We start from the raw sequence: 21096 nt of genomic DNA on the forward strand, positions 1-21096 counted from the left end.
TCATTTTACTGTATTTAATCCACATAGTGAACTGTGCTCTTTTTTATCTTCCGCCACTTCCAAAAAAAAAAAGTATAAAAATTATTTAATGGTTCCTCTAAATTCATTCCTCTAAAAAAAAAAAAATTCAACCCATCCTGCAAAGTTCATTATTCTCATGCAGATAAACGGAAGATTTAGTTAAAGATAACCTATCACCTCCAAAAACCATCCCAAGCCGCCAGCAGTGTGTTTCCGACAATAATTTTCTTCCTGAAGGCCGATGCGGCTAAAGCTCAGAAAACGTTCTTTTATCCCCTTGCCGGTGCACTTATCTAGTCATGCTTGAAGTCAAGGGGGCAGCGGCCTCCGTGCTACAAGTCAAAATAACCACGCCCCCTTCCCTGCCCCTTCGCTGTGACTGACAGCTGGCAGTTCGGCTGGCTTTGACAAACGCTCTGCATAAGCGCTGTCATTCAAGGGGCGTGGTTATCTTGACTTGAAGCAAGGAGGCCGCTGCCCCCTTGACTTCAAGCATGACTAGAGAAGCGCCGAGGCAGGGAATAAAAGAACGTTTTCTGAGCTTCAGCCGCATCGGCCTTCAGGAAGAAAATTATCGTCGGAAACACGCTGCTGGCTACTGTCAGGTACTGCTGGCAGCTTGGGATGGTTTTTGGAGGTGACAGGTTCCCTTTAAAATGTATGACCACTAAAAACACAGAGGAGGGGAGGAGTTACTACGAAAGAATTGCAAAATGCATTAAAATTCTCAGGTTGTAGTGTTCTGAAGCTGCTCGGGTCATTGGTGCTTTCATATTTATCAGTTAAAGATCAATCATCCCGTACGCATTGTACAATAAACCAAGCAGTTGCTTCTTTTCTTCCTCAGGCAAAAAGCAAGAGCGGGCAGCATTGATATTCTAGAAAGGATAGAAAAGAAGCCATGTTATTTACAGCTGTAGGGAAATGAACATTTCTGGGACAAGAAGGAGCCTCATTCTTGGTTTTCCTATGATCCAAGGCTTCACCTTCAATGGAAGGATTCAGGGCATTAAGGCACACCCACACGGGGTGTGTATGCTGCAGATTTTCTGCCACAATTAAGAATTGTGTTTTATAGCTGTAGCAAAATGGATGAGATTTGAACAAATATTATCCACATGAAAATTTACATTAAGTGTGGTTTTAAATCCTCAGTACGTCAATTTATGGTGCGGATTTAACATAGTAACATAGTACATAAGGCCGAAAAAAGACATTTGTCCATCCAGTTCGGCCTGTTATCCTGCAAGTTGATCCAGAGGAAGGCAAAAAAAAAAAAAAAAACAGCGAGGTAGAAGCCAATTTTCCCCACTTTAGGGGAATAAAAAATTCCTTCCCGACTCCAATCAGGCAATCAGAATAACTCCCTGGATCAACGACCCCTCTCTAGTAGCTATATATGTACATTTCACCTATTGTGATTTATAGGGTGAAATCAGGGGGTCTCACTTCCACCTAACGTTCATTCCACTGTTGTTAGTCTAGGTCCATCCTTAGTAACAGAGACTGTTCACAGGAAATGGGGGGGCATATCAGAGCTAGCTGAGCCCTTGACTCTGATAGAAGAACTGCTTCTATACTGCTTCTGAGGAGCAGAGAAGCTCCTGTGTGTCTGTAAGCCAGATCCCCCCCCCCCCCCCCCCCTCCGTATTTCTGAGCTCCCTTGAAGAAAACAAATATAGTGGGAAGTGAGGTCACTACATAAACTACTGGCAGATTCCACAGAAAGTAGACACTGCTTGCTTTCGTGAGAAATGCATCTAGCTGCTGTGCAAGTGAAACTGAAAAATATGTCTGGGGAAGACATTAGGGAAGCCCAAAAAGACGTGCTTCTTCACAGTTATGATTCTACAATGAAGCACACCATTCCACAAACTTTTTGGGAAAATTCAGGTATGCTTTAAAAAGCATCTGTCAGCAGGATCAATCCTATCAAACTAAATCTACCTGGCAGGGTGGATACAGGTAATTAAAATAATACCTTTCTCGTAAAAATTGTTGTGGTGTCCCTAAGAAAAATACTTTTATTGTTTAGGCAAATTAGGTCTTCAGTGCACTGAGGGCAAGTAAGCAAATGAGGTCTTCATGCACTGAGGGGAAGGCCTAGCGCTTTGGTGCACTTCAGTTCCTCAGCTTTCCAGTGCATTTTATGCTACATGTTATTTGTAGAGAAAACCCTTGCAAACACTACAAAAGTCATTCACTTGAAAAAAAAAAAATGCAGCAGGAAATGGGTGCAAATCATTCTAGGGATGCGCACTTACCATCCGCATGAAATCCTCTTCATTGAATCCCATGTAAGTCTTTGCAATGTTATAATCAGTTTCCAGTGAAGAATTCATGGGAAGGGGTCCATCATTACTTAAAGAGCAATTGGCGCCATCTTTTTTAAACCTGGTTTAAATAACAATAACAACCACAAGAATGTGTCCATGTGGTTACCTAAAACTAGCTACAAAGAAAACTGCAGTATGTTTAGGACCTGATGGATAGTGGGATGACTATCTAAAATCATCGATTCCCACCTGCTTTGTGATGTGACACTTACTGGATTAGGGGATGCTTTGTAAAGTCCGAGTCACACGCGCCAGTGACGTAACTTGACCACGGACACATCTGCAAAATAAGACAATAAGTGTTCTGATAATGGTATCATTTATTCTCTAATTCCAGAACTTACAAATATCAGCTGCTCTGATGTTCACATATGACTGGAGAAAGGAACATTAGTGGGGAAGAAGATGCAGAACATACGCCCTTGAGATCTTCTGTTCTAACCTATATAGTAGGGTCAGCTATATGTAATCATGAGATCAGATTGTGGTCAGTATAGAACTACTGTATTGAGTGTGGATGCTTAACAGGATAGATTGTTTGCATTTCCGCTTTGTATGTATTAATGTTCTCTACCAGTCAGTATAGACTGTTGGATCTTCTGGATTAAAGGGAGTCTCTTACCAGGAAATTCACTTTTAAATGAAGTACAACGGCTTGTAGGGCTAACCTAGCTGAATGTAATAATATAAGTGAAATGTATTCACTTAGCAATCCGTTGCTTCATTCTAGAGGAAAAGCACTGTTGTGCCTTTTCATACGTGTATAACATTTATATCAAAATATCCTAATTATAGTGGATTTGATATATAATAGGCCATGTTGTGTTATATTCACCATTATGTATGTATTTTAAAGTAGGCCGAAAGAGGTTCATGGAAAGGACATGGTTTATAAGGTTTCTTTTCTATAAGATGTGCCAGTCTGAGAAGAGTCATTCTTGTCTCCTTATGGATTTAGAACTGAGATAAGGATATTCTCTAGACTCTCTGGTGCTAATTACCCCTACGGTTTAAGGTCTATTGAGGAAGCAGAAAATCTGTGATGTATATGTATATGTATAATGAACATTAAGTTTTAGTATAAGATAATCAATGACATATGTATCATTTTATATTGTTGAATATTATAAAGTAAGTCAATGCATTTATTATCTTATATATTTCTCACTAGGAACGCATACACTCCTAAAGCATGAATTTAAAGTGTAGACTGTGGTAATGAGTCCTCGTTCAGGGAAGATGGTGTTATTTTAACTAACAATCAAGCAAACATTGGAGTAACCGAGGAGACACACATATCTGTGAGAATACAGGGTCCATTATATTCTTATCGGTACATAAATCTGAGAGTATGGGAAAAGTCTAAATGGTACCACAAAGTCTATGCCTTAGATGGTTTTTGTGTCAAAAATAATCCCTTAGCTCTGAATTAGGATTCCATATATTATGTGTATAGAATGTAAGAGAAATCAGACCTGGACAGTTAACCCTTAATAGTGATGATGCTAGTAGCTTATGCAATAGTGCCACCTAGATATGAATAGGTAACATTGCACTAACAGCTCAAATGCATTCTGGGTGATATAGTGACATCACAGTCATTATCATATGTACATGCCTAACTGACAATGATTGGAAAACTCCAAGTTAGGAAGGTGTGTCTAACTGATAAGTTTGTGGTCATAGACCACACACACACATGAAGAAAAACAACAACAGGGAGCAACAGAAGACACAGAAACACAGAGAAACAAAGATAGGAAGCGCACCCCAGGAGAAAATCCCAATGATGAGAACAGAGTTTAGAGCTGACTTCCCCTAGACTCTGCATATCAACTGCACTCTCAGGTAATGTATAATTTTATTATATGTAGTATTGATTGACTTAATTAGCTTGATAATTAGGAAAATCACCACTTTATTGCGGATGTGTAATATTAGATGTACTACATCAATATTATCACTATTCAGTAAAGATGCATATTACTGAATAAAAGATCGAATATTGATAGAGAAAATCTTTCTGATTGGAATATTTCAAGGCTTGATAATTTATAATTTGTGTAGCAATACTACCTGATATCCGAGATTGGTTATAGTTTGAGCAGAGCAAGGGTTCGTATCTACCCTAATCAGTGTTGAATTTATTGCATAATATCAACTGATAAATATCTCATAATTGTCATCGAGACGCTTGTATTACATTTTGATGTTTGAGAGGTGGTATGGAACGCTGGTAGTCGTATTAGAGCCATCTAGTGGCAAATTTTAGGTACTGCATATCACTGTGTGTTATTGCATATTATTAAGTTTCACATTCATTAAGCTTTGATTGCATTTTAAATTATTGTATAATAAATCATTTATATTTTTGCATAGACGCTTGTACCTTATTTTACTGATTGCACAACATAATTAAATAAACAATGATCTCTTTTTGAGGTGTTTTATATGTCCACCTCTAGGATCAACTCCCTTTGAAATTTTTCCTTTGATCCAATTTTTTTTTATAAAGAATTTGCTTCATATCCCCGACATACATACGCAGTTAAGTGCACCAAGGGGCAGACCCAAGCTACTCTGTGCACCCTTGCTCCTCCTGCTTCCTCTGCCAGCCCCTCCCTATTTTTTTGATTGACAAGGCCAGATTCCTGCATCCTCATCTCGCCTGGCCATGTCAATCAAGAAGGAAATAGAGGGGCTGACTGAGGAAGCAGGAGGAGCAATGGTGCACACAGTAACTTGGGCCCACCCTCAGTGCACTTAACTGCTCATTTGCATATGAATTAAAAGTACTTTTTTTTCTCAAAAATGAAGCAACAGATCACTAAGTAAAATATATCATTACATTGAGCTGAACAAGCTCTACGAGGTACTGTGTCCGATTTACCTGTGAATTTCCTGGTGACAGATTCCCTTTAAATGTGAGAAGCGGCACTACTGTGTAAGGTAGGGGAGAGGGGTCCTGTGTTGTAAGGTGTGTAGAAGCAGCATTGTAATTACAAGTACAGAGTGACAAAGGGGGGAGGGATTTGTGTTCTTTCCATAAAATGTAACTGACCTCAAAGTGCATGTCCATTTGGAGCAGTCTCTTATATAGTGCCGGATCCTCCACGGTATGGTAGCCATGTCCGATTCTCTCAGCCTTCAGTAGCTCTACAGCCTGAGAATTTAAGCAACTGTAACAAGTCGTTGCAGGGTTTTCTATGCCCTCATGTACCACACTGCTACCTACAGCCTAATTGTGCCCTCAATATACCCTATAACACATACCTGTGTCCCTATCATTGCTCCCTATAACACATATCCATGTCCTTATCATTACTCAGTATAACACATACTCATATCCCTATCAATACTCCCTATAACACATATCCGCGCTTTCCTTAACTTTGAATCTGCGAAAATGTTTGTACATGCCCTCATCATCTCCCGCCTAGACTACTGCAACATTCTCCTCTGTGGCCTTCCATCTAGCACTCTTGCACCCCTCCAATCTATCCTCAACTCTGCTGCCTGACTAATCCACCTCTCACCCTGTTACTCCTCTGCCTCTCCAATCTCTTCACTGGCTCCCCATTGCCCTGCGAATTCAGTTCAAAATACTAACAAATACATACAAGGCTGTCCACAACCTGTCCCCTCCCTACATCTCTGAGCTACTTTCCCGATACATCACCACACGCAATCTCCGATCCTCACAAGACCTCCTTCTCTCCTCTTATCACCTCTTCCCACAATCGACTCCAATATTTCTCCCGTGCATCCCCCACACTCGCTATCCCAACATATCAGACTCTCACCTACGGTGCAATCCTTCAAAAGAAACCTAAAAACCCACCTCTTCAGACAAGCCTACAACCAGTGACCCTGCTGCCTCTATACCGCTATGACCAACTTCACCCTCACCTACTGTGTCCCTCTCCCATACCATGTAGATTGTAAGCCCTCATGGGCAGGGTCCTCTCTCCTTCTGTACCAGTTTGTAACTCATCTTGTTTATGCTTAGTACAATTGTCTGTATTATGTATGTATACTCCTTTTCATATGTACAGAGCTATGGAATGGATGGCGCTTTAATAATAATAAATAATAATAATAATCCATGTCCCTATCATTACTCCCTATAATACATACCCATGTCCCTATCATTACTCCTTATAACACATACCTATGACCCTATCACTACTCCCTATAACACATACTTGGTCCCCATCATTACTCCCTATAACACATACCCATGTCTCTATCATTACTCCCTATAACACTTACCCATGTCTCTATCATTACTCCCTATAACACATGCCTATGTCCATATCATTACTCCCTATAACACATACCCATGTCCCTATCACTACTTCCTATAACACATACCTATGTCCCTATCATTACTCCCTATAACACATACCCATGTCCCTATTAATATACCTGATAACCCATAAATATGTCCTTATAAATGTGTCCTATAACCCATACCTGTTCCCCTGTCATTACTCCCTATTGCACGAATGCATCTGCCATTATACCTATAGGACATAACTGTGTACTTATTATTCTGTATAACAAATATCGTTAAACCATAAATCACATATCTGTCTCCAGCATTACTTTCTATAATCTTTCCTCTAGTGACCAATTTTGGATAAGACAGAGAACCATCTAAGGTGTGGTTTTTACTGTACCTCTTTCACCACTGACGCTGGCCCAGCCTCACCAGCATGTACCGTTCTATGTATTCCACTTCTAACAGCCTCCTGTAATAATAGTAGGTAGTTACATATTACATATGGTTGGTAATGATGATTACCAAAGACGATCTATCTATCTAGCCCAGGTTTACGCAGGATCTTACAATGGGCCTTCTTATGCTTCAACTTCTGTCATCCGAGTAGTCTATACACCAATACTGGAATCAGTGAAACTTTTTGTCATGTTTTTGTATCATTTGTGTGTGTGGGGAGGGTTTGATAATTAGAAGAAATATTCTAAATATATTTACAATATTAAGATGTAATATTAAGATATATCTAAATATCCTACAAAATTTCTACTGTTTAGGCAGTTATAATGCTCTCAGAGAACAGTGCAGCCTGTGGCTCACTGTCAGTATTTCTCCCTCCCACAAGTTTCCGTATCTATCCATTACTTTACTGAGAGTTTACAAACCTCATATGCCTGCAGATGTCCAGGAAAGTATTCACTCTTTAGCCCTTCATCTCCAGAAAGATCAATAGCCACAACAGTGTCATTGTGATACTTTTTACAGAGCTCAACAATTTCCGGAGACCATTCTTATGGGAACAGAAATGTTAGATGTGTGAATGTCGGAACAAACCCGATATTTACATTTAGAATAATGTTTAAGTTTCTGCATTGTGAACTAATTCTGAAATGATTTATTAATTCTTTCTTTTAGAAACTTAACTACATCCAGACTGCCCAGAGACAAGTCCTCATTGCAAATCCCAACACTGGTGAGTGATGCACCTTCATATAGAATGTGACTTAGGCCTCTTTCACACTTGCGTTGTTGGGATCCGGCATGCACTTCCGTTGCCGGAGGTGCCCGCCGGATCCGGAAAAACGCAAGTGTACTGAAAGCATTTGAAGACGGAACCGTCTTCCAAATGCTTTCAGTGTTACTATGGCACCCAGGACGCTATTAAAGTCCTGGTTGCCATAGTAGGAGCGGGGGAGCGGTATACTTACAGTCCGTGCGGCTCCCGGGGCGCTCCAGAATGATGTCAGAGCGCCCCATGCGCATGGATGATGTGATCCATGCGATCACGTGATCCATGCGCTTGGGGTGCCCTGACGTCACTCTGGAGCGCCCGGGGAGCCGCACGGACTGTAAGTATACTGCTCCCCCGCTACACTTTACCATGGCTGCCAGGACTTTAGCGTCCCGGCAGCCATGGTAACCACTCTGAAAAAGCTAAATGTCGGCTCCGGCAATGCGCCGAAACGACGTTTAGCTTAAGGCCGGATCCGGATCAATGCCTTCCAATGGGCATTAATTCCGGATCCGGCCTTGCGGCAAGTGTTCCGGATTTTTGGCCGGAGCAAAAAGCGCAGCATGCTGCGGTATTTTCTCCGGCCAACAAACGTTCCGTTCCGGAACTGAAGACATCCTGATGCATCCTGAACGGATTTCACTCCATTCAGAATGCATTAGGATAATCCTGATCAGGATTCTTCCGGCATAGAGCCCCGACGACGGAACTCTATGCCGGAAGACAATAACGCAAGTGTGAAAGAGCCCTAAGAAATGCATACTCCTTAACAAGTATTAACACTGTGGCATATCACAGTGGACATTTGGCTCCATTTCCCTCATATACCTCATACAGTAGTCATCACTTGAAGAGTCAGAAATAGTTTTAGAAAGTTTACTTAGGCTTGCCTGGCAGGCTCTTCCGGCAGGGGAACAGCCTGCTGAATCTGTACTAACGTTTGCACGCGTGTGCTGCTGGAAGTCCGGCCCCATTCACTATGAAGGGGTTGGGTCGGAGATGCGGCCACAGTGACATGCACCTGGACAGGGATGCCTTAAGTAACAGCCATACATTTAGTTGTGGCTATGCCTGGTAAACATTAAAAAGGCTATGAAGGCTATGGCTATGAATAGCTTTGGGCCAGAGATGCGGCTTCAGCACGGCAAACATGCCGAGAGGCGGCCGGACAAATACCACCGCATACTGCAGTTTTCGTCCCGCATCTCTGGCCCGCCCCCAGTGTGAAAGAAGCCTTAGGACTATTGACGACAATCCCCTTTAAAGGCTATGAACACGTTCTGGGGGCAATTTATTATGATTGCATTATACTCATTTTGTGTGATTTTTTTTTTTTTTTTATTGGTCTTTATTAAAGGGGTTATCCGACTTAAATAAATCTATTCTAATTGCATTTATTGTAGACCAGTGAAAGATTCTTAAAATCACTTTCATCACCTATCTATCACTGTTTGGCCAGTTCAGTTCAGGGTCATGTTACACCTGACGTCAGCAAGCCTGCTCTGCTGGTGACGTTTCGTTTACAAGCTTCTCTCTGCTTGAGGGAGTGTTTAGGCTGTGTAAACGAGACGTCAGAGCCTCTGGTGCCCTCCCCCCTCCAGCTCTCCTCACACTGCCCGGCTCTGCTCTGCTGATGATGTTTCGTTTACAGCAGTCTCCCTGCTTGAGACTCGCGCATCGCGAGATTTCGGCGCTCCAGCTCTGTGACGTCAGCCGGCAAGGAGGAGATTCGGAGGACGCGGGGCGGTGCTGGGCTCCTTGACGCTTGACTCATCTCTGGCTACAGGACTCATATCAGCTAATTTGCATATCACTCAAAACGTTTTTTTAACACAATAAAAGCGCGGAGAGCTGTGGGACCTGGGTACTGCAGATGAGCTAGTGGCCATCTAGCAGCCCATGTCCCCAGCTCTGTGCGCAAAATCATGGTGACAGGTTCGCTTTAACCAAATTATATGTATATCCTGATGGATTTTAAGTGTTTTTTTTTTTTTATTATTAACTCGGATAACCCCTTTAAACATATTCTGTCGTTTTTGTCCTACATGGTTAAGTTTCAGCCTAGCTGCAGAGTATCTTTTTTCCCCATTATACTGTTCTAACAGCTATGTATAGCCCTTATCTCTGAACTCCTGCTAGCTCATAAACACTCACTGAAGCCATATTTTTATCGGTTTGATAAGAATTTAGCTACAATGAAGGACAAAAACTCATTGAAAAAAAAGATTTTTAGGCCAAAATAAAATTCTATGATAAAAAAACTTGCCCCCGAAGCTCTTCATAGCCTTTTTTAATGTTTACCATGCATAGCCAAAACTAAATGTATGGATGTTCCTGAAGGCATCCCTGTCCAGGTGCATGTCATTGCTGACGCCTGGCCAAATAAATCGCAGGCAAGCCTGTAATTTGGATTAATTTTACCCAAAAAATTGCTCCAAAATGTTGGCACATTTTATTGGCACATCAAAATCACTTTCCCATAAATTCATACCCCCTTGTCGGACATGGTGTAAAAAGATTAGAAAAGGGTCTAAAACATTTGCTAAATGGGATGTGTATGTAAGTCCGTTTTGTGGTGCAAAGTGCCCCAAAAGAAATGTGGTGCATTTTCAATAGTAAATCTGTCCCTTTCTGTCATATCTCATCCAGACTAATCATCTCATATATTTTGACAGTTTACTATGGGGATATTTCAGCAACACTAACCTATAGTATAACATCATGGAGATTAGGCCCAGACATGTTATTCCCAGAGTAATCTCTTTGTTCTCCATTATTTTATAGCATTTTATCCTCCATGCAACTATATCCTAGCTGAATGAACTCACCATGAAGAATTGGCACAGATTAAGGCCTCATGCACACGACCGTTTTTTTTGCGGTCCGCAAAAACGGGTTCCGCTTTTCCGTGACCGTTTTTTTCATCCGTGGGTCTTCCTTGATTTTTGGAGGATCCACGGACATGAAAAAAAAGTCGTTTTGGTGTCCGTCTGGCCGTGCGGAGTCAAACGGATCCGTCCTGACTTACAATGCAAGTCAATGGGGACGGATCCGTTTGACGTTGACACAATATGGTGCAATTGCAAACGGATCCGTCCCCCATTGACTTTCAATGTAAAATCAGGAGTTAATATACCATAGGATCTGAGTTTTCTCCAATCCAATGGTATATTTTAACTTGAAGCGTCCCCATCACCATGGGAACGCCTCTATGTTAAAATATACCATCGGATTTGAGTTAGATCGTGAAACTCAGATCCGACAGTATATTCTAACACAGAGGCGTTCCCATGGTGATGGTGACGCTTCAAGTTAGAATATACTGAGAACTGTGTACATGACTGCCCCCTGCTGCCTGGCAGCACCCGATCTCTTACAGGGGGCTGTGATCCGCACAATTAACCCCTCAGGTGCCGCACCTGAAGGGGTTAATTGTGCGTATCATAGCTCCCTGTAAGAGATCAGTGGCTGCCAGGCAGCACACCCTCATCCCTCCCCAGTTTGAATATCATTGGTGGCCAGTGTGCGCCCCCCCCTCCCTCTATGGTATTATCAGTGTGCGGCCCCCCCTCCCTCTATTGTATTATCATTGGTGGCCAGTGTGCGCCCCCCCCTCCCTCTATGGTATTATCAGTGTGCGGCCTCCCCTCCCTCCCTCTATTGTATTATCATTGGTGGCCAGTGTGCGGCCCCCCTCCCTCCCTCCATTGTATTATCATTGGTGGCCAGTGTGCGGCCTCCCCTCTCCCCCCTTCCCCGATCATTGGTGGCAGCGGAGAGTTCCGATCGGAGTCCCAGTTTAATCGCTGGGGCTCCGATCGGTAACCATGGCAACCAGGACGCTACTGCAGTCCTGGTTGCCATCGTTACTTGCCAATATTAGAAGCATCATACTTACCTGCTGCGCAGTCTGTGACCGGCCGGAAGCTCCTCCTACTGGTAAGTGACAGGTCTGTGCGGCGCATTGCTTAATGATCTGTCACTTACCAGTAGGAGGAGCTCCCGGCCGGTCACAGACAGCGCAGCAGGAAAGTATGATGCTTCTAATATTGCTAAGTAAGGGGAGGCCGCACACTGTGCCACCAATGAAAATAATACAATAGAGGGAGGGAGGGAGGGGCCGCACACTGTGCCACCAATGAAAATAATACAATAGAGGGAGGGAGAGGGGGGCGGCGCACACTGTGCCACCAATGAAAATAATACAATAGAGGGAGGGAGGGAGGGGGGGCCGCACTGGCCACCAATGAAATTAAAACTGGGGAGGGAGGGGGTCTGCCCCCTGCTGCCTGGCAGCCCCTGATCTCTTATAGGGGGCTATGATATGCACAATTAACCCCTCAGGTTCAGCACCTGAGGGGTTAATTGTGCGGATCACAGCCCCCTGTAAGAGATCGGGTGCTGCCAGGCAGCAGGGGGCAGTCATGTACACAGTTCGTAGTATATTCTAACTAGAAGCGTCCCCATCACTATGGGAACGCCTCTGTGTTAGAATATACTGTCAGATATGAGTTTTCACGAAGTGAAAACTCATCTCTGAAAAAGCTTTTATGCAGACGGATCTTTGGATCCGTCTGTATGAAAGTAACCTACGGCCACGGATCACGGACGCGGATGCCAATCTTGTGTGCATCAGTGTTCTTTCACGGACCCATTAAGTTGAATGGGTCCGCGAACCGTTGTCCGTCAAAAAAAAATAGGACAGGTCCTATTTTTTTGACGGACAGGAAACACGGATCACGGATGCGGCTGCAAAACGGTGCATTTTCTGATTTTTCCACGGACCCATTGAAAGTCAATGGGTCCGCGAAAAAAAACGGAAAACGGCACAACGGCCACGGATGCACACAACGGTCGTGTGCATGAGGCCTAAATGACAGGGATGTAGTTAGTAAATGCAGTCGAGTTTTTTGCTACTTTATTTTACCTACCTCGTTATGTTATTCGATTTGATGGCATAAATTGTCAAAAGACCAAATGAAATCAATGGTTTATAACATAAAATACAGAAAAGTGAATGCTTTTATAGGTACTAAGGTATATGTTCCCCTAACCCTTTACTTATTGATCAAGTCTTGATATATTAGTTACTAATAACCTCTAGTATTGTATTTTTTTGATTAAGGTGAAGGATCTCGCCGCCTGCACAGCAATAAAAAAATAAGCCTATTTATGATCAACTGTTTCTTACCGGGCATATGGCGCAGGCAGCAGAGAATGGACCTGGCTTTGATATTGAAATCCCTCTCACCTTCTTTCAGCCCTTGGTTGACAAGTTCAACCACTTCCTCTGGAGTGAGATCCCCTCTTTGACAACAAAAATCAGGTGAAGAATTCACAGTTAGTGGATTAGGTTTTCCTAATTTCATTCAGAACAAACAAAAACCTTTATATTATACCTTATTTTTTCTGATTGTAGACTTGTGATTTTTGTATTCTATTTTGTGTGCATGGTTGTGGGGTTATGTTAAACACTGAACACTTGCAATATTACTTTGTCAGGAAATGGAATTTCTTGGCTTCCAGTCTGAATCTGAAGGAGCGTGGCATCGGTGCAGGTCTAGAAAGATACAGACGCTGATGCAGGGGAAGCACTGCGGCGCGGGAGCATTGCTCCATGGCACAACTGTCATGAGATGGGCCAGAGGGCAAGGGAGATAATTGTAAGGCTACCATCCTACAGAGATTCCCGTAGTGAGTGGACCAGTGAGGACACAGTCAACTCCCAATGAAACATCCCTTCTCCTCCAGTGTGTTGAGAATCAAGCTTTATGGAAGTTATCTTGTGTAACCCAGCAAGTTACATTACATTCATGTTATATTACAATTAAAATTAATTTCCATTTGACCCCATCGCCACAACCAGCCCCGCACCGCACTAATCCTCCCTGTTGAGTTGTCTTTGTTTGGCTGCAACAATGATGTGCCCATATACTGCAAGTGCCCACTGCAGCCAATCACTGGTCTCAACAGTCAAGTGCTATGCCAGGATACATGGACATGTCATGGCTGCAGCTAATAAGATAATGTCATGGCTGCAGTGACAGGGAGGATTAGAACGGTGGCGATGAAATCAGCAGTGGGTGATGTAGGTGATTATATGTATTTTTGTTTGTTCTGTTTTTGACTATTCCTGCCTAGAGGCCTTTTTTTACAACTCATAAAACCCCTTTATTGAGACATTACCCTGAATTGTACCCTATCTTGGTTGCAGCATAGAAATCATTAGTGCTGATCACGAATATTCGAATCGCGAATATCGGCACTTTGAGAATTCGCGAATATTTAGAATATAGTGATGATATATATTCGTAATTTCGAATATTCTAGATTTTTTTTTCATCATCAGTAACCTCCCTTCTTGCTTGTGGGCCAATGAGAAAGCTTTAATATCTTTGTTTGAGCTTAGCAACATCCCTAGCAACCAATAGGAAAGTTGCCTACCCCTTACTATATAAGAAACTCCCCAGCAGCCATTTTCTACAGTTTTTTTAAATTCTGAGAGAGAGCAGTGTCATTGATGTGCTCTGTGCTTTCCACACTACAGTAGATAGTTAGTTAGTATATATATATATATATATATATATACACACACACACAGTACAGACCAAAATTTTGGACACACCTTCTCATTCAAAGAGTTATCTTTATTTTCATGACTATGAAGGCATCAAAACTTTGACTACATAACAAACAAGTGTGAAACAACTGAAAATATGTCATATTCTAGGTTCTTCAAAGTAGCCACCTTTTGCTTTGATTACTGCTTTGCACACTCTTGGCATTCTCTTGATGAGCTTCAAGAGGTAGTCCCCTGAAATGGTCTTCCAACTGTCTTGAAGGAGTTCCCAGAGATGCTTAGCACTTGTTGGCCCTTTTGCCTTCACTCTGCGGTCCAGCTCACCCCAAACCATGTCGATTGGGTTCAGGTCCGGTGACTGTGGAGGCCAGGCCAGCACCCCATCACTCTCCTTCATGGTCAAATAGCCCTTACTTTCAAAGTTTTCCCAATTTTTCGGCTGACTGACTGACCTTCATTTCTTAAAGTAATGATGGCTACTCGTTTTTCTTTACTTAGCTGCTTTTTTCTTGCCATAATACAAATTCTAACAGTCTATTCATTAGGACTATCAGCTGTGTATCCACCTGACTTCTCCTCATTGCAACTGATGGTCCCAACCCCATTTATAAGGCAAGAAATCCCACTTATTAAACCTGACAGGGCACACCTGTGAAGTGAAAACCATTTCAGGGGACTACTTCTTGAAGCTCATCAAGAGAATGCCAAGAGTGTGCAAAGCAGTAATCAAAGCAAAAGGTGGCTACTTTGAAGAACCTAGAATATGACATATTTTCTGTTGTTTCACACTTGTTTGTTATGTATATAATTCCACATGTGTTAATTCATAGTTTTGATGCCTTCAGTGTGAATCTACAATTTTCATAGTCATGAAAATAAAGAAAACTCTTTGAATGAGAAGGTGTGTCCAAACTTTTGGTCTGTACTGTATATATTATACAGATAGTTTGTGTAGGTTATATCCTGATATAGTGTAGCTGTTGCAGTGCAGGGTGTTAGGTTCTGCTGTCCATACATATATGCACACCTGCTAAAATGTGAAGTTTCACATATTGCACCAAAATATTTGCATCGTAAGTGCCGATTTGCGTAATCGCGAATATACTGGAGCACTCTAACTGCATATAAAGCCATTTTTAATGTTCTGCCGTGCCAACCATTTTCTCCAGTCTCAGGAAACTTCTAGCAGCTTGGAAAATATAGCAAAAGTGACCCACGCCTGTATTTTGCGCGCATTATGCGAATATTACATTGCCGATTTTTCGCGATCAAGAAAATAATCTCGAATTTGCGAATATATGACGAATATTTGCCCAAATATTTGTGAAATATTGCGAATTCGAATATAGCCCCTGCCGCTCATCACTAGAAATCATATCACAGGCACGTTGCACAGACGTAGAGGTTTGGAATCCATGAAAGACCACATTGTAGCAGCCCCGGGGACCCCAGGAGGTGCAGACTGGTTCCTTTCAAAGTGACTGACTTACCCAATCTAGTAATGTATAGGCGGTTCAGGTTGTAGTAGAGGGAAGCCTCTATAGTCACTTTGGTATTGCCCAACCTGATGGGAACTTTTCTGCAAAGGTTGAGACCTCGAAACCAAGTTAAAGACTGCACTGTATGGCCATGCCACATGTAGACATGAAATCTGTGCTATACTTTAGGAGTTCATCTTACAGGCAGCCATCTTGCCTGAGCCACTGAGTGACATACTTTACAGCTGCAACTTGGAAATAGGAAGCTGAAGTCTGGAGATGACTTATTAACTTCTATGGGAGAGTGTTATAAGCATGCTTTGTCATGTATGATGAGGTCACGGAGCAGGGTGGGGGAGGAAGGGAGCAGTGTTCATCACCTATTACAGTATAATGACAGATCCTGTGTTATTTGAATAGTGATCTCTATACAACAGGAATTGTCAGTCTAATACATGGCTCGATGACCAGAGTGAAAATGGCACGAGTTCAGGATTTATTTTATATAGATATAGTCATTGAAAGTTTAAAAAAAAATTAACAAAATTTTTTTAAAGAGAAACATAAAAACTGGATTTAAACAATAGACGATTTTCCCTGTAAGTGCTTACGCTTTCTGTCCAAACTGGATCGGATCCACCTTGCAGTTGGCGAAGAGGTGAGGATTGTACCTGACCTCCACATAGACAACGCCTTCTTTGGCTTTAGTTTCTACAAATTCATAGGCAATTCTTCTCACTGCGTCACGATCACCACTGGACAGAGAGACAGAGGTTACTGTGCCACGTAAACAGGGATCTGCTGCCCAGAAACAATGAATCTATATAGGGACGAGCAACTGCAGTAACAACCACTTGCCCCGTACAGCAGAGGTCATTGATGCATGTAAATGCAGCTATCAACTCTGCTGACATACAGCATTTATTGTAAATGAACGATTCATTCGTTCCAAAGGCTGGAGGAATGAGGGGGCATAGCTTCACAATTAAAGAAAATGGGACACAACTTCAAAACCTGCATATATTAGTAAGTTGAATATAAGCATCTTCTCAACATTAGGTATAACGTGGACCATACAAGCTTCACTATATTCCGGGACTAAAGGCGGCAATACACATTAGTCTAAAGATGATCAAAATGTACAATTTCAACCAAGACGAACGTTCATCAGATGAAACTTAACAATTCTCGATAGTTTTAGCCGACCAATAATAACCATTATCGTCAGAAAAGAAGTCAGCCATCTTTAATATTTTGTCCAATAGTCGGCCAAAAATATATTTTCGTCAAAGAAAGATTGTTCGTGAACGAAACATCTTTCTTTGAAAGAACGTTCCCAGAAAGATCTTTTATCCATTGCCCGGATTCATTGAACGTGTATGGGCAATTTGATCAACTGTAATGGCCAATATGGACTTAAAGAGGACCTTTCACCGATTCCTACCCTATGAACTAAGTATACAGACATGTGGAACGGCGCCCGGGGATCTCTCTGCACTTACTATTATCCCCGGGCGCCGCTCCGTTCTCCTGCTATGCCCTCCGGTATCTCCGTTCCCTAAGTTATGGTAGGCGGAGTCTGCCCTAGCGCTGGCCAATCGCATTGCAGAGCTCACAGCCTGGGAGAAAATAACCTCCCAGGCTGTGAGCTCTGCGCTGCGATTGGCCAGCGCTAGGGCAGACTCCGCCTACCATAACTTAGGGACTGGTATCTCCGCCTACTATAACTTAGTGAGCGGAGATACCGGAGGGCATAGCGGCAGAACGGAGCGGCGCTCGGGGATAATAGTAAGTGCAGTGAGATCCCCGGGCGCCGCTCTACATATCTGTATAGTTAGTTCATAGGGTAAGAATCGGTGAAAGGTCCTCTTTAAGTGTGTATGGTCATGTCTGTGAAATGAACGTACACCAGATGTTTGTTCAACTGCTGTTGAACCATCAACTAACTTCTATCTTTTAATGTGTATGGCCACTTTAAGATACATATGTGGAATGAAAAAAATGTTGCAACAAAATATGTGAGTGACATAAATCCAGCACAATTCCAGGGTCCTTTCAAGTAACTTACAACCTTTTTATGGCAACTTACACCACTGCTGGCATGTAGATATGAAACTTGGAGAGGAACTCTGTGAGGCTTCCTTGCTTAGTGCAAACAACATGGTTTAGAAGAGTTTCACGATTTTGAAACCATGGTGACTGCAGGTTTTTTTTCCTTGAGAAAAAAAGAACAAAAGTGTAGACTGTAAAATAATTCATTCACCAATCATTAAACAGAGATTCTCATCACTGACATGGTCCCTGTCCCCAATTGGTCTCCATAGGAAGCATGTTTTTGGAATTTGGGAGGAAAAGAAAGCCATGAGAATTGGAACCCAGGACCCCAATGCTGCAAGACCACAAACCGCCTATACACTGAGTCCCCAAGATCTCTCATCTTTCTGATCTGCCCAACCTCATAAATTTAATGAATAAAGGAAGGTGAGACACTTACTTGGCAAAATGCAAAATAGTTTCCGGTCGTATGCATGCATCTAGATGGATATGAAGTTCCACCTACAGAAAAGTACAACTTTTAGGCCATGTAAACTGCAGCCTTCCCAGCACATATACTGTATGTCTTCAGCTAAGAGAAACTGCAATTTTCCTACTACATAAATATTCTTTAGGGCATATGGACTTTATAGAGGAGGATCTCGTGCTATATGCCAGTTTGGTGGACCCTGCCCTGGTTGTTGTACCTGAGAGAAGCCAACTTCATTTTAAAATGGGATTATCTTCATGGGACACCTCCTTTAATTATCACAGAGGAAAAAGTAACTATCAGTACTGTGTCCAACATAGAACACATTCCACATCATGGTTTCCTTGTTAAAGTAGATTGAATAGTGGATACAAAAGCAAGCAGAACACCTTCTGTTTCTGACCGTCATCCATTGACTATAATGTTAAAAAAAAACTAAACGGGAAGTTCCATTCCATCATGTATTAATTATGTATCAATGCAGAAACAAAAGTCATACAAACAGGATATTTTCTTGTTTCAGTTAGGGTGGGTTCACATTTCACATCATGTTTTTGCCATCCATTTAATGTATACATTTGAAAAAAAAAAAAAAAAAAAAAAAAAAAAAAAGGGGGGATGCAAAAGCATAGCAAACCACGTTTTTCTGTCTTGCAGAGTCCAGTAAAAAATGTATATGCTAATGTATACCTTTTTTTTTACAATGAAACGCTATATGGCATCCATCTGAGGCATCTGTTTACTATTACTATACTTTTTTTTACAATGGCACTCTATAGTAAATGGGTGCCACTGTATGGCATCCGTCTGATGCATCCGTTAATGTATACCTATTTTTAATGCGTTACACGGTGTAAGGGGTTACACTCTCAGGCTGGGCGGCGATGACAGATTCTCTTGCAGACCACAGGGTTAAAGTCCAAATGCTGCTTTATTTATCACACTCCGTCAATACAGGCAACCCCAGTTATAGTTCACTGGGTAAGGTGAAGGACCAGCACCACAAAACATAAACCAAACTGAAATAAACACCTGCCCATCTGGGCCCTGGCTAATACAGTAAAGATCCTAGCTCACCTATTGAACACAGGTCACACAGAGAACTCGGCTTATCTAGCCAGCAGCGCAGCCATCTTCCCAGGCTTTCTCCAGGCATTCCTCTCTCTAAACGGACAGCCTGGACTGTGCTTTATTTCCCCTTGATGATCCCAGCTGGCTTCAGCTGGGATCCCTCAGGTTAGGGGAAAACCTGTCCTGGATTTTATTTACCTCACCCAGTTGAGGAAGCTGGGTGGGATATACACCCCTTCCAGGACTTTACCATACACTTTTCTGTTCACCTTACCACAACGGATAGAAAAAAGGTATTGTGAACACAGCCTTAAATAGGTTATCACTGAGCTAGTTTCACACGTCGCACAATGTAAGGCCTCATGCACACGGCCGTGTTCCGCGGCCGAGAGCGGTCCCTGGTAACCCGGCCGGGATTCCTTCTGACAGCAGGAGCGCTGATCTATACGAGTGTATCACTGTACAGCAGCGGCGGCATGAAGCGCACGGCGTCATAGCAACCAATGACGCCGTGCGCTCCTGCTGTCAGAAGGAATCCCGCCCGTGTTACCATGGACCGCTCTCGGCCGCGGAACACGGCCGTGTGCATGAGGCCTAAGGCAAATTTCACACATGTTCTGCTGGAACAACATTGGATGTCTCTGGATCAGTCATAGCTGAATAGTACAGCTTACCCACCAGAACCCATTGACCACTGATGGGAACCGGTGGGGATCTGGCCGCTCCCTGGTATAAATGCTGGGATTCAGCAGGTCATAAATTGCTGCACGCAATGTTTTTTGTCTGGCCAAGAAATGGCAAATGTAGCCTAACTGATACAAAGGTGTCTATAGAAAGAACTGATGGCAAAAGTGCATCCATTTTGTCTTATTGCATTAATGTCAGTTTTTTCTTTATTTGTGGATGGGAAACCGCAGATGCGCTTTTCCATCCAGCAAAAAAAGAACGGATGTGTCACTTTCAGTTGCAATCAGGCAAAAAAATAAATTAAAGTACCGGTAATAGCTGGATTCATTTTCACACTTGTTTTAGTTATTTCATATATATTTTGTTAAATTACCATAACATACATCAAAACAGACAATAAGTCAAATTTCATATTTTATCGTCACCCACCCTACAATGGAAAAAAAACAAAAAAAACATCTTTTAGACCCTCCCTCTCAGTTCTCCTGGTTATCCAATTATCCCAAACAGTCCTCCAAAACAGTTTCTCTTAAAATAATACTCAGTTTATTTCTACACGGAATATAACAAATGTGGAGAGTTTCTTCTTCTTTCTGTAAATAATTTTTTCCAAAATTATATATGCTATATACACTCTTTTCCAAAAGTGTATATAGCATATTTCTCCCACATATGAGTTGGGGGTTTTACATCAATCGACTTCTTTAAAATACATTTCCTAGCATAATATAATCATTTTCCCACAGCCAATGTATATTTACTTCTACCCTTCAACCTTAAAGGGGTTCTGCACTTTCATTTAACTGATGATCTATCCTCTGGATAGATCATCAGCTTCTGATCGGCGGAGGTCTGACACCCGGGACCCCTGCCGATCAGCTGTTTG

General features: G+C 42.2%; 1 protein-coding gene across 1 annotated transcript in view; it reads right to left on the bottom strand.

Moving 5' to 3' along the window:
* Positions 1-757: 757 nt before the first annotated feature.
* LOC121004194 (adenosine deaminase-like) overlaps positions 758-21096 on the bottom strand; it is a 36672-nt gene continuing 16333 nt past the window's right edge. The window contains exons 3-12 of the mRNA XM_040436347.1: positions 18423-18484; positions 18018-18143; positions 16540-16683; positions 13062-13177; positions 7524-7648; positions 7040-7111; positions 5419-5520; positions 2570-2637; positions 2286-2415; positions 758-899 (exon numbers count right to left, since the gene is read on the bottom strand). Coding sequence (XP_040292281.1) covers positions 804-899; positions 2286-2415; positions 2570-2637; positions 5419-5520; positions 7040-7111; positions 7524-7648; positions 13062-13177; positions 16540-16683; positions 18018-18143; positions 18423-18484 — 1041 coding nt within the window. The 3' untranslated portion in view covers positions 758-803. The remainder of the gene's footprint in view (positions 900-2285; positions 2416-2569; positions 2638-5418; positions 5521-7039; positions 7112-7523; positions 7649-13061; positions 13178-16539; positions 16684-18017; positions 18144-18422; positions 18485-21096) is intronic.

Source organism: Bufo bufo, chromosome 6 (genome assembly GCF_905171765.1).
Source record: "Bufo bufo chromosome 6, aBufBuf1.1, whole genome shotgun sequence".
Classification (NCBI taxonomy): Eukaryota; Metazoa; Chordata; class Amphibia; order Anura; family Bufonidae; genus Bufo; species Bufo bufo.